Genomic DNA, 16,294 nt, shown 5'->3' with positions numbered 1-16,294 from the left:
GCAACTAACTTTAAAGTCGACTTTATTTTGACTATGACTACGGGCCATTATATATATATACATACGTATGCTTCGTCACCCAAAAACAGAACAGCTACAGTGCACTTTTCATATTTATGTATGTACTAGATCGCCCTCACCCGCTTCGCTGAAGGTATGAAATTTCTACGTAGTCCATTGAGTAAAATTTATTTGAAGAAAACTCAATTAAAAAGGAGGAGGTTTAAAATTTGTTTAACCACCTTCAAAATATTTTAAAACTAAAACTTTCTTAAACTTTTCACTTGTCATACTTTTTCAATTAACATATCCCCGGAACTCAATTTAAGGTTTTAACCAGATGGAAACCTCTTACATGTAGTTTCGATTGATGCCCATATTGATATAATTCATTTAAATTATTGAATAGTTTTAATTTAACCTCTTAAACAGTTGGCAACCTTTTTAAACCTCTTTCGTCCGACACTCATATCGGGATACATATTCAAAATCATTTCCATTCATAACAACGTTCTATACTAATACATATATATTTTGAAAGCCGTTTTTTATGTGTTTGCAAAGCTCGAGAACGGCCGAACTGATTTTTTTGAAATTTCGGACACCTTCTTCACCAAGTATTGTTATAGGCTAAACAAAAATATCGATATATAAAGGAGGCGTGGCACCTCCCATGCGAACCGATTTGCTCATACTGCATATCTCTGGAAGTGTTCATGGTAGAATGCTGGAATATGAAATCAATTTTATACTCATGAAGAAAAGTGGGATACATACGCATACTATTGGAGAAAAATTGGGGTTATTGGAAAAGGGAGCGTGGCACCTCCCATACATACTGAATTTCTCATACTGAATATCTCTGGAAATTTGCATGGTAGAGTACTGAAACTTGGTATAGGGATATGTGAAATCAATCGCATACTCTTGGATAAAAATTTGCGCTATTGGAAAAAGGGGCGTGACACCTCCCATGCAAGACGAATTTTTTCCACTGCATATCTCTAGAAGTGTTCGTGGTAGAATACCGAAACTTGGTACGGCGGTATATGAAATCAATCTTATACTCATAGAGAAATTGAAAAGACGGCGTGGCACCGTACAAACGTAGATATATAATCCTACGGTATGTGTGTTTGTGAGTGAAATCCTCCTAAATGCCCGGAGCGATTTTAACGAAGTTGTTTGTGTGCTTTCGAGTGGCTCAGCGTAGTTTCAAAATTTCACACGCCAGTTGGCGCTGGAGTTACGTTATTACTAAAACTCTTATTTATGATCCACTTTGGCAAGTATTCAAAATATGTATGTATTGGTAATGGTAATGGCCATACTATTACCAAAACTCAGATTAAATCGACCTGTTGCACCACTGAGTATATCGAACTCTTGTGTGCTACGATTGGTTCAATGGATGTGATTTGCCAGTATTATTATGCGTTAAAGCTTCATTCGGTGACACCAGGGTTGAGTTGTGCAGAGGTAAATCTCAAATCACCACCGATAAATATACCACTAGAACTATTGCGCGCTTTTAACTGTAATATTTAATTTACAATAATTGAATTTAATTTTTGAAAAGGTGGCAACCCTTGTGAAAGACTTAAATATTATTCAAAACTTTCAAACCAAATGTTTCTTAACAATATTTCGTTAGGCAACCATATTTCAATTCTTCAGATAGCTTGCGTATAATTAATTTAAATTTGACTTTTCAAACAGGTGGCGACCCTTTTCAAAATATTTTCGAACTACAGCTTTTTTAAGGCTCTTGACATCCCTTTTTATTATAATTTTCAAATAAATAACTGCCTTAATGAAAATTGAATTTGATTTTTTTTTAAGGTGGCAGCCCTCATCCATGATTAGATAATGATTTTATATGCCTCTATACCAATTTCCAGTAATATATCAAAAATATTTCCTGAGAAATGCAGTATGAAAAGTCCCGTTTGTATGGGAGATGCCACGCCCCCTTGTCTAATCGAGACTAAATTTATCAAATATTTTAAGCTGGCCTAAATGATAGCGGTGTACAAAACTTCATGATTTTCGGTTGAGTAGTTAAAGTGTGAAAACGTAGCAAACAAACAAACTCACTTTCGGATTTATAATATCACAATATTAGTAAGGATAGTAAGGATTTAAGGATATTATTTGAAAGAAGTAATTTGTACACTGTCCTTTGTAAAACAATAAGTATGGTCACCGCATACATAGTACTTAAGTACTACAACATTAACGGTCGACCGCACCTCAGCGGGGGCGATGCAGTGAAAAGTTTTGCGCGTAATCGATGTGGCGTTTAGTAGTAAATTTGCAATAAGCCAAATATCCGAGGAAAAGAGCTTAAATAAAAAATAAGCAAAATAATAGAATATTTATGTAGTAGTTTTGAACAAACTTTTCGTTTTATCTCTTTAGCGCGATGTTTTATCGAGAAATACATAATTCAAACTGTATAAAATAATATAATTCTTTGTATATGTCTTGAATGTGCTCAGGTACAAAAGAATATTTCAACATTGTTTTTCAGTTTAACATATGTTATATTATGTTATGTTATGTACATTAGACTGCATCCCCAACAAAAGTTGCGTTTTTTCCGCCGGGATTACAAAATTTATTATTTTTGAAGACTTCCACCAAAATATTTCGGAAAAATACTAAGATTTACGTGAACTGGACCGATTTTAAAATACCTCCTAAAGTTGAGTCCTTTATAAATAAAAATAGTTTCTTAAAGTACTTTTTGAAAAAAATCACCTCAGATGACAAAACAGTTAAAGCTTAAACAATCTGCATAGATATATTATTATTTATTGATAAAGAATATTAAAAACTACCACAGCAAGCACACTAGCTTCTCAGGCCTTAAGTGAATTGTTTGTGGTGTAATTATGTTATTTTTTTTTATGAAATCATAATAACGAGACTAAAATAGTAGTTCTTCTCCAATTCTGTATTATGTCATTGCCAACTACATAAGTAAACAAGTAAGAAAGTCTAAGTTCGGTAGGAGCCGAACATTAAATACCCGGCGCAAGTATTAAATATATGTTTTTCACCTTTCCGAAAGCTACATGGTAAGCCGGGTTGTATCAATTTTGAGTAAATTAGCGTCTTTAAATTTCGAAATATTGAAGTTTCAAGCATTTCTGAAATTTACCATTATATGAAAAGCCGTAATTTTATTCCAATTTCAATAATTTTCAACTTTTTGCTTTTATGTGGCAAGCACAATAACCATACCGAGTTTGGTACAAATTAGTAGTGAGTAGTGATCATAAATAGGCGGTACCAAGCCCATTTTCCAAAATTTTATCATAAACGTATTTTTTGGTAACGAATTGTTGCAAGCATCAGTTTTGAATAAATTATCTTTAATATTTACTGATTTATCGAAGATTTTGTATTTCTCTAAATTATCGTTATATGGGATGTGGGCGTGGTTCTTGTCCGATTTTAAAAATTCCGGCCATTTGGTATGCTGTACCAAGGCTTAGACTATGTTCAAACAGGCCAATTAGCTGAGGCAATTAAGCTTTAAATTGCGGAATTGAGTTTTGTGTTCACACATATGTCAGCTGCGCAATTAGCGATACGAAATCAGCTGCTGGATTACCTACAGTGATGGAAAGGTTGGTACAATCGTACCTTTATTTAGTTTGAAAGTGCATTCGGTACAAACACACAATTTTAGGTACGTTTGGAACGTAGCCAAATAATTTTTCAGGAAATCAGTTCTTATTTTTATTGACATTTCAATGCATTTTCTGTTGCGGGCAACTGGTCCAATACCTCCTCTTCTTTGTGAAGGGCCATGCAAATGATACGAAAAGGTGGTCAAAGTAACGCAACTGTAGTTGATTTCGCCAGATAGACGGAAAATATTTATTTTTAAATGTCAGATCGGAGAACTGGGAGGAAATTAACTCACCTTTTCTACAACATAGTTTTGTCTCGCGCTGCTCGAGGAGATTCTTTTCATAGCCAAAATTTGTTTAATGTGAGTACAGAAGTTGATGTGGTATCGATGGCAATTTTTATCCTCCTATCTTCCTTATATAGAAATACATATTTACTTTTTGGGTACATCTATCCACTTTAAGATATAGCTTTCCGTAAATTAGTTACAATTTTATAATTAAATTTTCCATACCTGATGGAATATCAGCTGTAAAAGAGGGACAGAAACAAACAGCTAATTGTTCTTTGTTCAATAAACATACCTCCAAGTCAAAATTAAACATACCTAGCAGGGTTGCATAGAGAATCTGACACAAATTAATTGCCAATTAATTAATTACTAAATTGAATTTTTGTATGATATATTGGGTAACAATTAAGGCTTAAATTGGTGAAATAGTTCTTAATTGCCAATTAGGCCCCTGTTTGAACATAGTCTAACAATTGTGCCAAGTTTGGAAGAAATTGGTGCAGCGGTTACCAAGATATATACATATAACCATAAGTGGGCGTGGCTATGCCCATTTTCCAAAAATTTTTAATATTCTTATTTTTCGTCTAAAATTTATTGTAAATACCAATTTTGAGTGAATAATCTTCTGTAGTTATTAAAATATCGCAGTTTTCGTATTTCTGAAAATTACCGTTATATGGGAAGTGGGCGTGGTTACAGTCCGATTTCGCGAATTTCGTTGAGATATCTCAGTTTTTTCTCGAGTTATCGTATACACGGACGGACGGACGGACTGACAGACGGACAGACGGACGGACAGAGAGACATGGCTTAATCGACTTCTCTATTCATTCTGAGCATTTATGTATACATTTGTCTATATCTATCTCGATTCGTTTTGGCTGTTACAAACAACCGTTATTTGAACAAAGTTTATATACCCTTGTGCACAAGTGCGCTCGGGTATAAAAAGTATAACTTTCATTATTGTGCATATTTGCCAGCATGTATGAAGTGTTATCACGTATAATATTTGCTTGTCTGTTTCGCCTTGCCAGGGGTGCGATGACGGCGAGTACGTGATTTTAATTTTGGTACAACAATGCGGCACTGCCGATAAAGCATTCAGACGGAGCCGTCATTTACCCTTGTCACGGCATAAAAACAAATTACATTTCTTTACCTTAATTCACAAAGGCCCTAACCAACACTTATTTAGAAACTGCATTTTTCACAGGTTTTGGTAGGATATTTTAAAATACACGTTCAATAAACATTTAAAAGTGTTAGTATAACAAAACAACGGAGTTACACGTCACTTCTTAAAAAGCTCTACCTGTTTTTAATATTCTTTTTATAATGTTTTTTTCTTACCCCTAAAAATAACAAGTAAGAAAGTCTAAGTTCGGGCGGAGCCGAACATTAAATACCCGGCGCAAGTATTAAATATATGCATTTCTTGGTAAAGAATTGTTGCAAGCATCTATTTTGAATAAATTAGCTTCAATAATTACTGATTTATCGAAGATTTCGTATTTCTCTAAATTACCGTTATATGGGATGTGGGCGTAGTTATTGTCCGATTTTAAAAATTTTCGGCCATTTCGTATATTGTATCAAGGTTAAGAACTGGGCCAAGTGTGGAAGAAATTGGTGCAGCGGTTAATAAGATATACGTGGCTACGCCCATTTTCCAAAAATTTATAATATTCTTATTTTTCGTCTAAAACTTACTGTAAGTATCAATTTTGAGTGAATAATCTTCAGTAGTTTCTAAAATATCGAAGTTTTCGTATTTCTGAAAATTACCGTTGTATGGGGGTAGGCGTGGTTATTGTCCGATTTTGCCCATTTTCAATACCATCCGTCCTGCACTAGAAAGAAGTGCACATACCAAGTTTGGTTAAGATATCTCAATTTTTACTCGAGTTATCGTGTGCACAGACGGACGGACGGACAGACAGTCGCCGCTTAATCGATTTCTCATTTCATTCTGATCATTTATGTATACATTTGTTTATATCTATCTCGATTCGTTTTGCCTGTTACAAACAACCGTTATGTGAACAAAGTTATAATACCCTTGTGCACAAGTGCGCTCGGGTATAAAAAATTTATTGGTTAGGGCCTTTGTGAATTAAGGTAACGAAATGTATTTTAATAACAACAAAAATAGTCTCCCTATAACTAAATGTCACACTCATTGCCAGAGATATTAGTGCTCAGTTATTTTTGGATTTAATGGACGATATTATCAAAATTATCAAAATTGTTGCGTCACACATTATTCTTAGAATTCATTCAAAACTATAAAGAAATTTTTAATAATGTTCATATAATAATAAATTCTTTTAGGTAAATAAACAAAAGCAATAATCAAAACTTTAAAATATTTATCAAATCAATTTCAAACGCTTTGATAAGACCTAAAGCATTGGTAATATGCTTGTAAAATTTCTCAAAAAAACTTATTTACAGCGTAATATTTAGTTTGTTATTCAGTTAATATAAAGAAATGAAAAATTACAATAGACAATCAAGTTTTGCTGATATTCTCAAATAAAAAATATCTGCGCGGCCGCTTAAGAACGTTGACGAGGGAAAACGATCTTTCGACCTCCACTGATGCCACTTTCTTACTGTTGTCAAAAATAATATTATATATGTATATTACACAAAAATATGAAACCTTAATTTCTTTTCAAAACTGATTTTGTTATATTTTTTTATACCCGAGCGCACTTGTGCACAAGGGTATATTAATTTTGTTCACATAACGGTTGTTTGTAACAGCCAAAACGAATCGAGATAGATATAGACAAATGTATACATAAATGCTCAGAATGAATAGAGAAATCGATTAAGCCATGTCTGTCTGTCCGTCTGTCCGTCCGTCCGTGTACACGATAACTCGATCAAAAATTTAGATATCTCAACGAAATTTGGTATGTAGGTTTCCATTTATCCAAGGAGGGTTGGAATTGAAAATGGGCGAAATCGGACTGTAACCACGCCCACATCCCATATAACGGTAATTTAGAGAAATACAAAAGCTTCGATAAATCAGTAAATATTAAAGCTAATTTATTCAAAATTGATGCTTGCAACAATTCTTTACCAAGAAATACGTTTATGGTAAAATTTTGGAAAATGGGCGTTGCACCGCCCACTTATGATCACATATTGTATGTATATCGGTAACCGTTCTACCAATTTGTACCGAACTCGGTATTTTTATTGTGCTTGTCACATAAAAGTAAAACGTTGAAAATTATTGAAATCGGACTAAAATTACGGCCACTTTTCATGTAACGGTAAATTTCAGAAATGTTTGAAACTTCAATATTTCGAAATTTAAGGACGCTAATTTGCGCTTACCATCTAGCGGTAGCTTTCGGAAAGGTGAAAAAATATATACTTAATACTTGCGCCGGGTATTTAATGTTCGGCTCCACCCGAACTTAGACTTTCTTACTTCTCTATATTACGTATTATACATTTGAGAAAATTTTTTTTAATCTCTTCAACAACATCAAAGCCTTCCCGTAGAGGCAAACCGTTGGTCTACAACTTTTGTATCTCATTTGAAATGTAATTGAAGTTAGACAGAGTTTATACAAACCCAATCTCGTTTTAAGACACTTTTTTTTAACATTCGTGAAATAACTGAAGTCAAAATTGCATGGACACTACTATTCACACACACACGAAATAATGGCAATATTTTCTTTACCGTCCTCTTAAGAGATCCGTGCTTGTACTCTGTAACCGCCTAAGCGATTTTGGCCGAGTTCAGCAAAGCACGCCAAGTGAAGCCAAGTCCTTCCCCACCTGATCTTTCCACCGCAGTGGGGGCCTCCCTCTTCATCTGCTACCACCAGCGGGTTCCGAGTAGAGCTTTTCCGAGAGAACTTTCAGAGCGTCGGTGTCCATTCGAACGACATGACCAAGCCAGCGGAGCCGCTGTATTTTAATTCGCTGCACTATGTCCATATCGTTGTAAAGCTCAGACAGCTCATCGTTCCATCGTCTGCGGTACTCGCCGTCGCCAACGCGTAAAGGCCCGTAAATCTTCTGCAAAATCTTTCTCTCAAACACTCCAAGAGCCGCCTCATCGGATGTTGTCACTGTCCAGGCTTCTGCGCCATATACCATAACGGGCATCATGAATGACTTATAGAGCGTGGTTTTCATACGTCGAGAGAGGACTTTACTCCTGAATTGCCTACTCAGTCCAAAGTAGCACTTGTTGGCAAGAGTGATTCTGCGTTGGATTTCAATGCTGACATTATTATCGGTGTTAATGCTGGTTCCCAAGTAAACGAAATTCTCTTTCTCGAAATTGTAACTGTCAACAGTGACGTGGGTGCCAAAGCGCGAATGTGCTGACTGTTTGTTTGATGACAGGAGATAGTTCGTTCATCTGACCATATTCTGCACAAGAGTTGATGCATGCACCTTATCAACTCCTCGCCGCCGTACTTGAATAGCTCAGCTGGCAGGCTGTCAGCTCCAGCGGCTTTGTTGTTTTTCAGCCGCGTTATTGCTATACGTACCTAGTCATAGTCAGGCGGTGGAACGTGGACTCCGTCATCATCGACTGCGGGCTCGGGTTCTTCTCCACAACTTTCCGTGCTGCTACCATTTAGTAGGGCGGAAAAGTGTTCCCTCCATAATTTAAGTATGGTAAGTAGTATAATTTAGGTCGCCATTATTGTTCTTACAGGAGTACGCCCCGGTCTTTAAACCTTCCGTAAGTCGCCTAACTCTCTGGTAAAATTTTCGGGCATTCCTCCTGTCGGCCAGCATTTCAAGCTTCTCGCACTCACGTATTTTGGCCTCTCTCTTCTTATTGCGGCAAATACGTCTCGCTTCCCTCTTCAGAACTCTATAGCGGTCCCACATAGCGCGCGTTGCGCCCGATCGCAGCGTGGCCCTGTAGACGGCATCTTTTTTCTCTGCAGCTTCCTGACACTCCTCATCTTACCAGTTGTTCTTTCGGGCTCGCTGAAATCCGACTGCTTCTTCGGCGGCGGTACTTAATGAGCGGGAAATGTGGTTCCACTGCTCGCATATGTCAGTTTGTTGAAGAGTGCTCTCTGAGAGCAGGTGTGAGAGTCGAGAGGCGAAAGCGCTGGCTGTTTGTTGTGATTGCAGCTTTTCGACGTTAAGCTTTCCTTGCACATTTTTTAGTCAGGAGGTACTAAATTTGAGTATCGAATATAATGCGCTAAAAAATTAACAAAGCCATTTACTAAAAGTACTGAAAGAGATTTCATTAAAACTAAATTTATAAAGTCTATCTTCGCTTAGTTAAATATAATTTAAACGGTATATGTTATTTTGTTTTAAATTAACAATTTTTTTTTTTTTTATGTTTATTAAAATCAAAAAAAAACATTGATTTTTAAAAACTTTCTTAAATATTTTCGAAGTGTTCCGGTGGAAAATACAGTTTTTTTCGGAAATTTACAGTTTTTTGAAAACAAATCTAACAACAATGATTATGCGTGAAGAAAAGAGATTGCAGGACGAGAGGCGTCTTGCCAAAATTTTTGTATTGCGCTTTGCATGACCATCTTACGCTTTTGATGATCCGAAATTTGACAAATGTCAAAAAATTAGTGACAGTGTTGCAAAGAAAACTTTAGGTTATGCCGAATTTCCACTTGGCATTAAAATGACAAAAAAAATATGTAATTTAAAAAATGCCATGTGGAAAGAAACTCTTTGACTATTTGTTTAATGTAATGACACGATTATTTTTTAATGTCCGACTTTGTCATTTGTCATTTTTGCCATTTAATGCATAGTGGAAGCATTATGACGAAAAATGATGAAAGGAAAAAGTATTTTAAAATATAAAATACAAATACTGCCTAGAAAGTTTTAAAATACAAATACAAAATACTCCTTTAAGCAAGTGTCCAAATAAAAAGTAACTAATACGTATTCGTATTTTGTGCTGTCACTCGCGTTGATGCAGCCGATGCTACTAAATGCAAAATTGGAAACTTGTATGTGAAGACACGTTTAAATGCCGCACTGCTCATACTTCGCAAATAAGCGTTCATATTTAGAGCGCTGGTACATAAAATGAACAACAACAAGAAAACATGTACGTACATACTGCACAGGAAGCGAGGTCAATAATATTTAGCACAGGACCCTCTATGCAACCAGCTTCTAGTTGCCTACTAGAGTCAATATGAAAGCTAACAAGCAAAATTACATGAGCGGGGGGCTGGCAAAATATGCACACAAAAAATGATTTTAAGCGCTTTAAAATGCTCGATAAACAACAAAGAAAACAGTTTCTTAAATATGGTTATTCAATGAAGTTTTATTTCAAGCTTTCAATATTTTTATTCAATAATATCGGAATTACTCTTTCAAATTTTTACAATTTCTAAACTTTTTTCAACATCAAACCTTTTTTTTAATGAACGTCAAGTCTACAAGTTCACGCAGTTAGCTGGATTGGCATATATCATTTGCAGCTTCATCGTTATCAAAATCGACATTTACTCCTGAAAGTCGAATTTTAGTGATCGACTTTTAGTTTATGGAGGTCGACTGAAGTCAACTTTTCACCTTCGACTCTCGACTTTTTTTGATTTATTTGCATATAAAAACTGATCTTCTAACAAGGGCGCGGAGTGCTGTTTGGTCGTATTTAAAAAAATTTGCCAATAAAACTGAAGTGAAATTTTAAAAGTGTGGTAGAGAAATGAGTTTTAATGACAGTACAACAACATTGTCAAATCATTTAAGAGCAGCGCATAAAATTACTATACGAAAACAAATTCCTCAAATTTGTTAATCGTTTGTCTCCACAGTCTTCAGTTAATAATGAGGTAAGATAAACATAGGTATTTATTTTAAAAATTACATGCAAGAAAGTTTTTCTGCATGAGTTTATGTAAGTTTCTACAGACAGTCTTTGGTTTTGGAATTTGACCAATCCGTAAGGTACAACATTTTAAACACCGCTAAAAACGTTGCTGGTAGGATTCCAGTTAATATGCGACATTAGTCGTGTGGATAGTCCCAATCCACTAGCTGCCTGGGCTACTCCCATATTTATCCATGCTTATAAAGTGGCACTATATTTCTACCAATACCCGCCAATTCTGCTCCATCGGAAGGCCACATTTTTCAAAAAGTTGTCCGTAATTACCAAGTATCGATTCAAAAAATTTTTAGAATATTTTTGTTTGTGAAAATTTAAAAATTTTTAAATTATTTTTCAAAAATATAATTTTTGAAAACCCTCACCACCTACATTTTCATGCTATATAACTGGAACAATTTTCAAAATTTTTAAAAATCCTTTAGTGTCTGTTTTTTTTACCTAGCATTGAATTTCACTAAATTACAGATTATTCTAAAGACCACTAGTAAATCATGATATTTTTGGCGTATTCTGACTCTTATATTTATAGCTAATATGTGAGTTAAATGCAGAGTATAGTTAATACATTTTCTTTTTATTAAAAAAGTCGAACAAAGTCGACTTTTCTTCGTGGATCGGTCGACTTTTAAAGTCGGCTGTACAGAGTCGATCGAAAAGTCGAAAGTCGACTTTCTAGTGAAGTCGAACAACCCTAATCATCCTCCAGTTGTTATTTACGATCAAATGATTGAGGTCTCATTGGGAGCCCTCAAACATATATTTACATATGAATCTACGTGCATTTCTGCTCATAAATGAAAATATATGCACATATGTATATACATATGTATGTTTCTGAAATATATGCATAGATCTACACAATTGCCAGACATATGTAAAATGAGCCTTTTCAATCTTTTGCTTAGGTTTGTCAGCCCTGCACATGGGGATGAAAAGTGGAAAAACACAAACCGTATAGAGATACACACTGAGCAATGCTATCAATTTCGTTTCTCGCAAAAGTTGCTAAAAGTTTTTTAAGTCAAACCACAAGAGCGACCCCGCAGACACTCGCTTGAAATTTTTTCAAAACCGAAGTTTTCAGCAACAGTCGATTTGTTTCCCCATCTCTTATAACAGAGTTGCATCAAGTGGCACAACAATGGACCCCAAATGCAAAGGCGTTGCGGTTTTCGTGTACGCAAACAACAAAAGGCACTACAAATCTAACGAAATAAGAGATGCAGAGATGCAGAAATTTTCGCAAAATGTTTTTGGTTTACAAAAAAAAAGGAAATAGCAAAACCTTAGTTACGTGCAAAATGATTTAAAAACTATTTACAAGTGGCGGCAGGAGGAAATGAGAAACGTAAGTAGCGTACAGAAAACGACAACCTGCAAACGGCAGAGAGCTGTTGTTTGGAAGAATAGTGCCGTTTATTACTGATAATTACGACGAAGCGCCACCAACTGCCAACATCGCTGAGACACACTTCTAACTATTGTGGCCATTGTAAGCATCTCGAAAAAGCCCGAATGACGGTCGAAACGTACAAACGTGCTAGAGGACAGACGAGCCCCAAATGCGAAAAGTTTGCAAATTTGCAAAATTTTGATAATTTAAAGTTACTGATGGCAATATATGTACATATTCGCGCACTCTCACCTCAGCCAAAGTGCACTTATATAATAGTGTTAGTATTGCCACCATCGCAGGTACATAAAGTAGTACTTTTGCCACATTTCAAAGGACAAAGTTATCATTTATCAGCTGATGCAGAATGCACACATTTTTAATATGGTAATACGCACATTTTTGCAACTAGAAATCATACAAGAAATCATCTTTGCTGTTTTGTTTCACTAATTAATAGTATGCCCATAAGATATATGACTTTTTTTAATTAAACATACCTATTAGGAGAGGATGAGGAATGATAATAATAATATTTTAAATGCTTACTTTAGTTCCGAAATAAGAATAATAGCCAACAATTCAAAATTCGAAAAATAAAAACTGTTGCTACTTTTAAGTGGCTCATGTCTTTAATCCTTGTTGAATCCATGCCTAATCTTTTGTACTTACTTTAGCAATCCTTACTGCTTACTTTAGTAAGGGATGGAAATGGATTAGACAAGGATTAGAGACAAGCGCCACTTAACTGTAGTAACAGTATTTGTTTTTTTGAACTTTGAATTGTGTCGCTATTGCACAGGACCATCAGTATGAGGAGCTAATTTAAAAAAATTAGAATTTGTATATTTTCAGGCTATATGAATTTCCATATGTGACTCTGAATATAAATTAAGTTAAGTTAACAATCGTTTAACTAAGCACTGTTAATCTGGCTCTAAGTGGGTCTTCTTTTATCAGTAAATTTTTACAAAATTTGAATTTTTTATTGGAACTCGCTATGTTAATACCAAAACACTGCCCAGCCTCCTTAACATGAATGTCTAAACGAAGAAGGTTTTAAGATAACCGGAGTTTTACAAATTTTCAAAAACCGGTGCAAAGTCCGAACGCTGATTTAGAGCCATTCGTAATCTACCTTGTGATGTTACGAACGTTATCATTTTTATTTCAGTCCACTAACACGAGAGGAAAAATACCTTGGAATGATTCTGGACTCCAAGTTGAATTGGAAAAAGAATTTAGAGGAGACAGCCAAGAAATCTCTAGCAACATACTACACGTGCAAAGGGGCCTTTGGAAAGCAATGGGGACTATCACCGTACAGTCATCAGACCAATTGCAACCCACGGCTCCTTGTTACGGTGGAAGGGCCTATACAAAGGGAGTAACAATAAATTAATAGGAAAAGTGCAAAGACTCAGCACTTGGCATATCAGGGGCACTAAGTAGGGCACCTCAAGGGCTTAACATGATATTTCATTTACAACCGCTGCGTATTTGTTTTCATCAATGGTAGCGCTCTGAGGCTCAGAGAAGCCAAAGCGTGGAAGGCAGCCAACTTCGGGCATGCAGCAATACTGAATGAAATAAAAAGGGCCAGATAAATAAAATTAAAACTGACATAGAAGTAATGATTCGCCTTGCCTAAAACTGTGTTTGGCCTCGAAAAGTTCTTCCAGTTTGAACAGAGCTTAACGTATTAGAGAAGGTAAATCCAAAGATCAGGCATGGAAGATTCTTGTATTTTCGTTCTATTAAGCAGATTTGACGTGATGTGAAATGTGTAACAAAATGTACATACTAATTTTTTAGGTACGTTCGTCAGCTTTAAAGCACAATTTTTTCATAAACTTAAGTCCAACTTGAAGATTTGATGTCCCATCCCTGGTATGCTCATCAGTAAACTTAGCTTCGGGCCTTCATACATACATACACATATACATAGTATATCAATCTATAACCTTAATGCGCACTCTCATTCACACAAGCAACATGCCAACATATTTACATATCCTACATATGTATCTATTTAAGTTCGATATCGAAAAATGTGAAACGTTATCACCTACCTTTCTTCGTCCACAACAAAGCATTCTTCGCGCACGCGAATTTCCAGTAGCTGCTTTCAATCGTGTAAACTTCTTCTTCCACTGCATCTAGTGGTAGTGCGGGCGTGGTGACACAACGTATCTATGGCACGTTTCGACTCTTCCACTCCAATATGGCATAACGATGAGCGAGAATACCTTAATTGTCGCAGCTAATGTGAGCCACAATAAAATTTCGTGTCCAAGTCGAATTTCAAATTCCAAAGCATAAAAGCGAAGGGCAGAAGCGGCAAATCAGGAAATAACGGTTTTATTGAATTTCATGTCCGTTGCAAATGAGTTGATTACTTGAGTTATCTTTACTAGTTCACGATTGCGTCACATGTATTTTAATATGCTTGTCTAGAATTGTACTGGATCTGTGAAGAAAAATAAGATAAAGAACATTTTTTGTTACCATTTTTTGCCATTAGATGCTAGTCCTTATTATAAAGATTATCTAAAAGTTATTTAACGATCTGGAATTATTTCAATTCTCTGTTTCTGATATCTACTTGCTAATTAGTACACATGTATGCACATTAGAGTGGTCCAAAAATGCATGTGAAAAAGTAAAGTCGGAATTTGTATGCTCTCACCCCCTAGGATTGTTCTATACCGAAAAAAAATATACCGTTTTTATTTTTTTTATGAAATCAAAAACTATTTAGAGATCGCTCTAGGCGCTCAAAGTTTGCCATGTATTTTATATGGGAAAAAAATTTTTTTCGTATAAATGGTATAGAATTCTTCAAAATCAATATTTTCGATCAGAACACTCTGTTTTTCTTCAAAAGGTTCACAATACCCAATACCAATACCCAATTATTTATTTAACCATTTTTTCATAGTAACTATAGGTCCGCCAAAACCCTCAGAAAATCCAATAGAGAGATAATTAAAAAATCTTTAGTATTAAAACCTGGTTAAATAAACATTGGGTATTGTTATGAGAAAACTAAGACTATAGGCCTTCAACTATATATCTTGTTTTCAGACCATATTCGATCTTTGAAATCGAATCAAAAGTAGTCATTCAAAAACCCATAAACCTACAAAATCCCATTTTCTGACATAAATCGACAGGTCGCGACTTCTAAACGACCTTCAAAAAATCTACAAAAATAGGCAATTATATTTCTTATAGAAAGGAACAAAATTAGGAGGTAGGGCACCCAGCGAAACGCCGGGACACGTATAACTTGTTTTTGACCGATATAACATTTCCCGTTGGTTTCATCCCATCCCGATTTTGACTGTCGCATAGTGTAATTTATCGTCCATATAACAGAGATATGCCACAGCAAAGCGTGGCAGGGTACAGCTAGTTATTTATAAAATAGCTAAGGAATTTTATCGGTTTTAGCTGTCCAAATAAAGGAGTTTTACAGTAAAACCCCATATCTGAACAATCAGTTGTATGGAGGCAATACAGATGTTATAGTGACCTGATCTTTGTTAATTTTAATGTAAGTTTTCTGTTTATATTGAGTGAAAATAGTGTAAAATATAATGTTTCTAGCTGCATAAATGGCGAAGTATTATAACAAAAAATTTCATTTCTGAACAATCAGTTGTATGGAGGCTATAGGTTATAGCGACCAAATCTTCACCATTTTCATTATAAGTATTCTTTAATAGTGAGTGAAAATAATTCGAAATTTCATGTTCCCAGCTGCATAATTTAACGAAAATTCTGATATCTGAACAATCAGATGTATGGGATTAATAATGTGTGAAAACGGTGGGTAATTTCATGTTCCTAGCTGCATAAATGGAGGAGTTATGATAAAAGACCTCATATCTTAACAATCAGTTGTATGGGGCTACAGGTTATAGTGACCCGACCTTTGCTACTTTCCACTGTAAATTTCCTGTTGATAATTATTAAAAACAGTGCGAAATTTTATGTTCCTAGCTATATAAATGGAGGAGTTATAACGAAAAATTTTATATTCGAACAATCAGTTATATGG

General features: G+C 35.2%; 1 protein-coding gene across 1 annotated transcript in view; it reads right to left on the bottom strand.

Moving 5' to 3' along the window:
* Positions 1–16,294, bottom strand: part of LOC118738071 (rho GTPase-activating protein 100F-like) — a 206,717-nt gene that overhangs the window by 106,194 nt on the left and 84,229 nt on the right. Inside the window, exon 2 of the mRNA XM_036468980.1 lies at positions 14,301–14,698. Coding sequence (XP_036324873.1) covers positions 14,301–14,387 — 87 coding nt within the window. The 5' untranslated portion in view covers positions 14,388–14,698. The remainder of the gene's footprint in view (positions 1–14,300; positions 14,699–16,294) is intronic.

Source organism: Rhagoletis pomonella, unplaced genomic scaffold (genome assembly GCF_013731165.1).
Source record: "Rhagoletis pomonella isolate Grant_MI unplaced genomic scaffold, Rhpom_1.0 Rhpom_scaffold_00004, whole genome shotgun sequence".
NCBI classification, from domain to species: domain Eukaryota; kingdom Metazoa; phylum Arthropoda; class Insecta; order Diptera; family Tephritidae; genus Rhagoletis; species Rhagoletis pomonella.
This window is presented reverse-complemented; position numbering and strand designations above follow the sequence as displayed.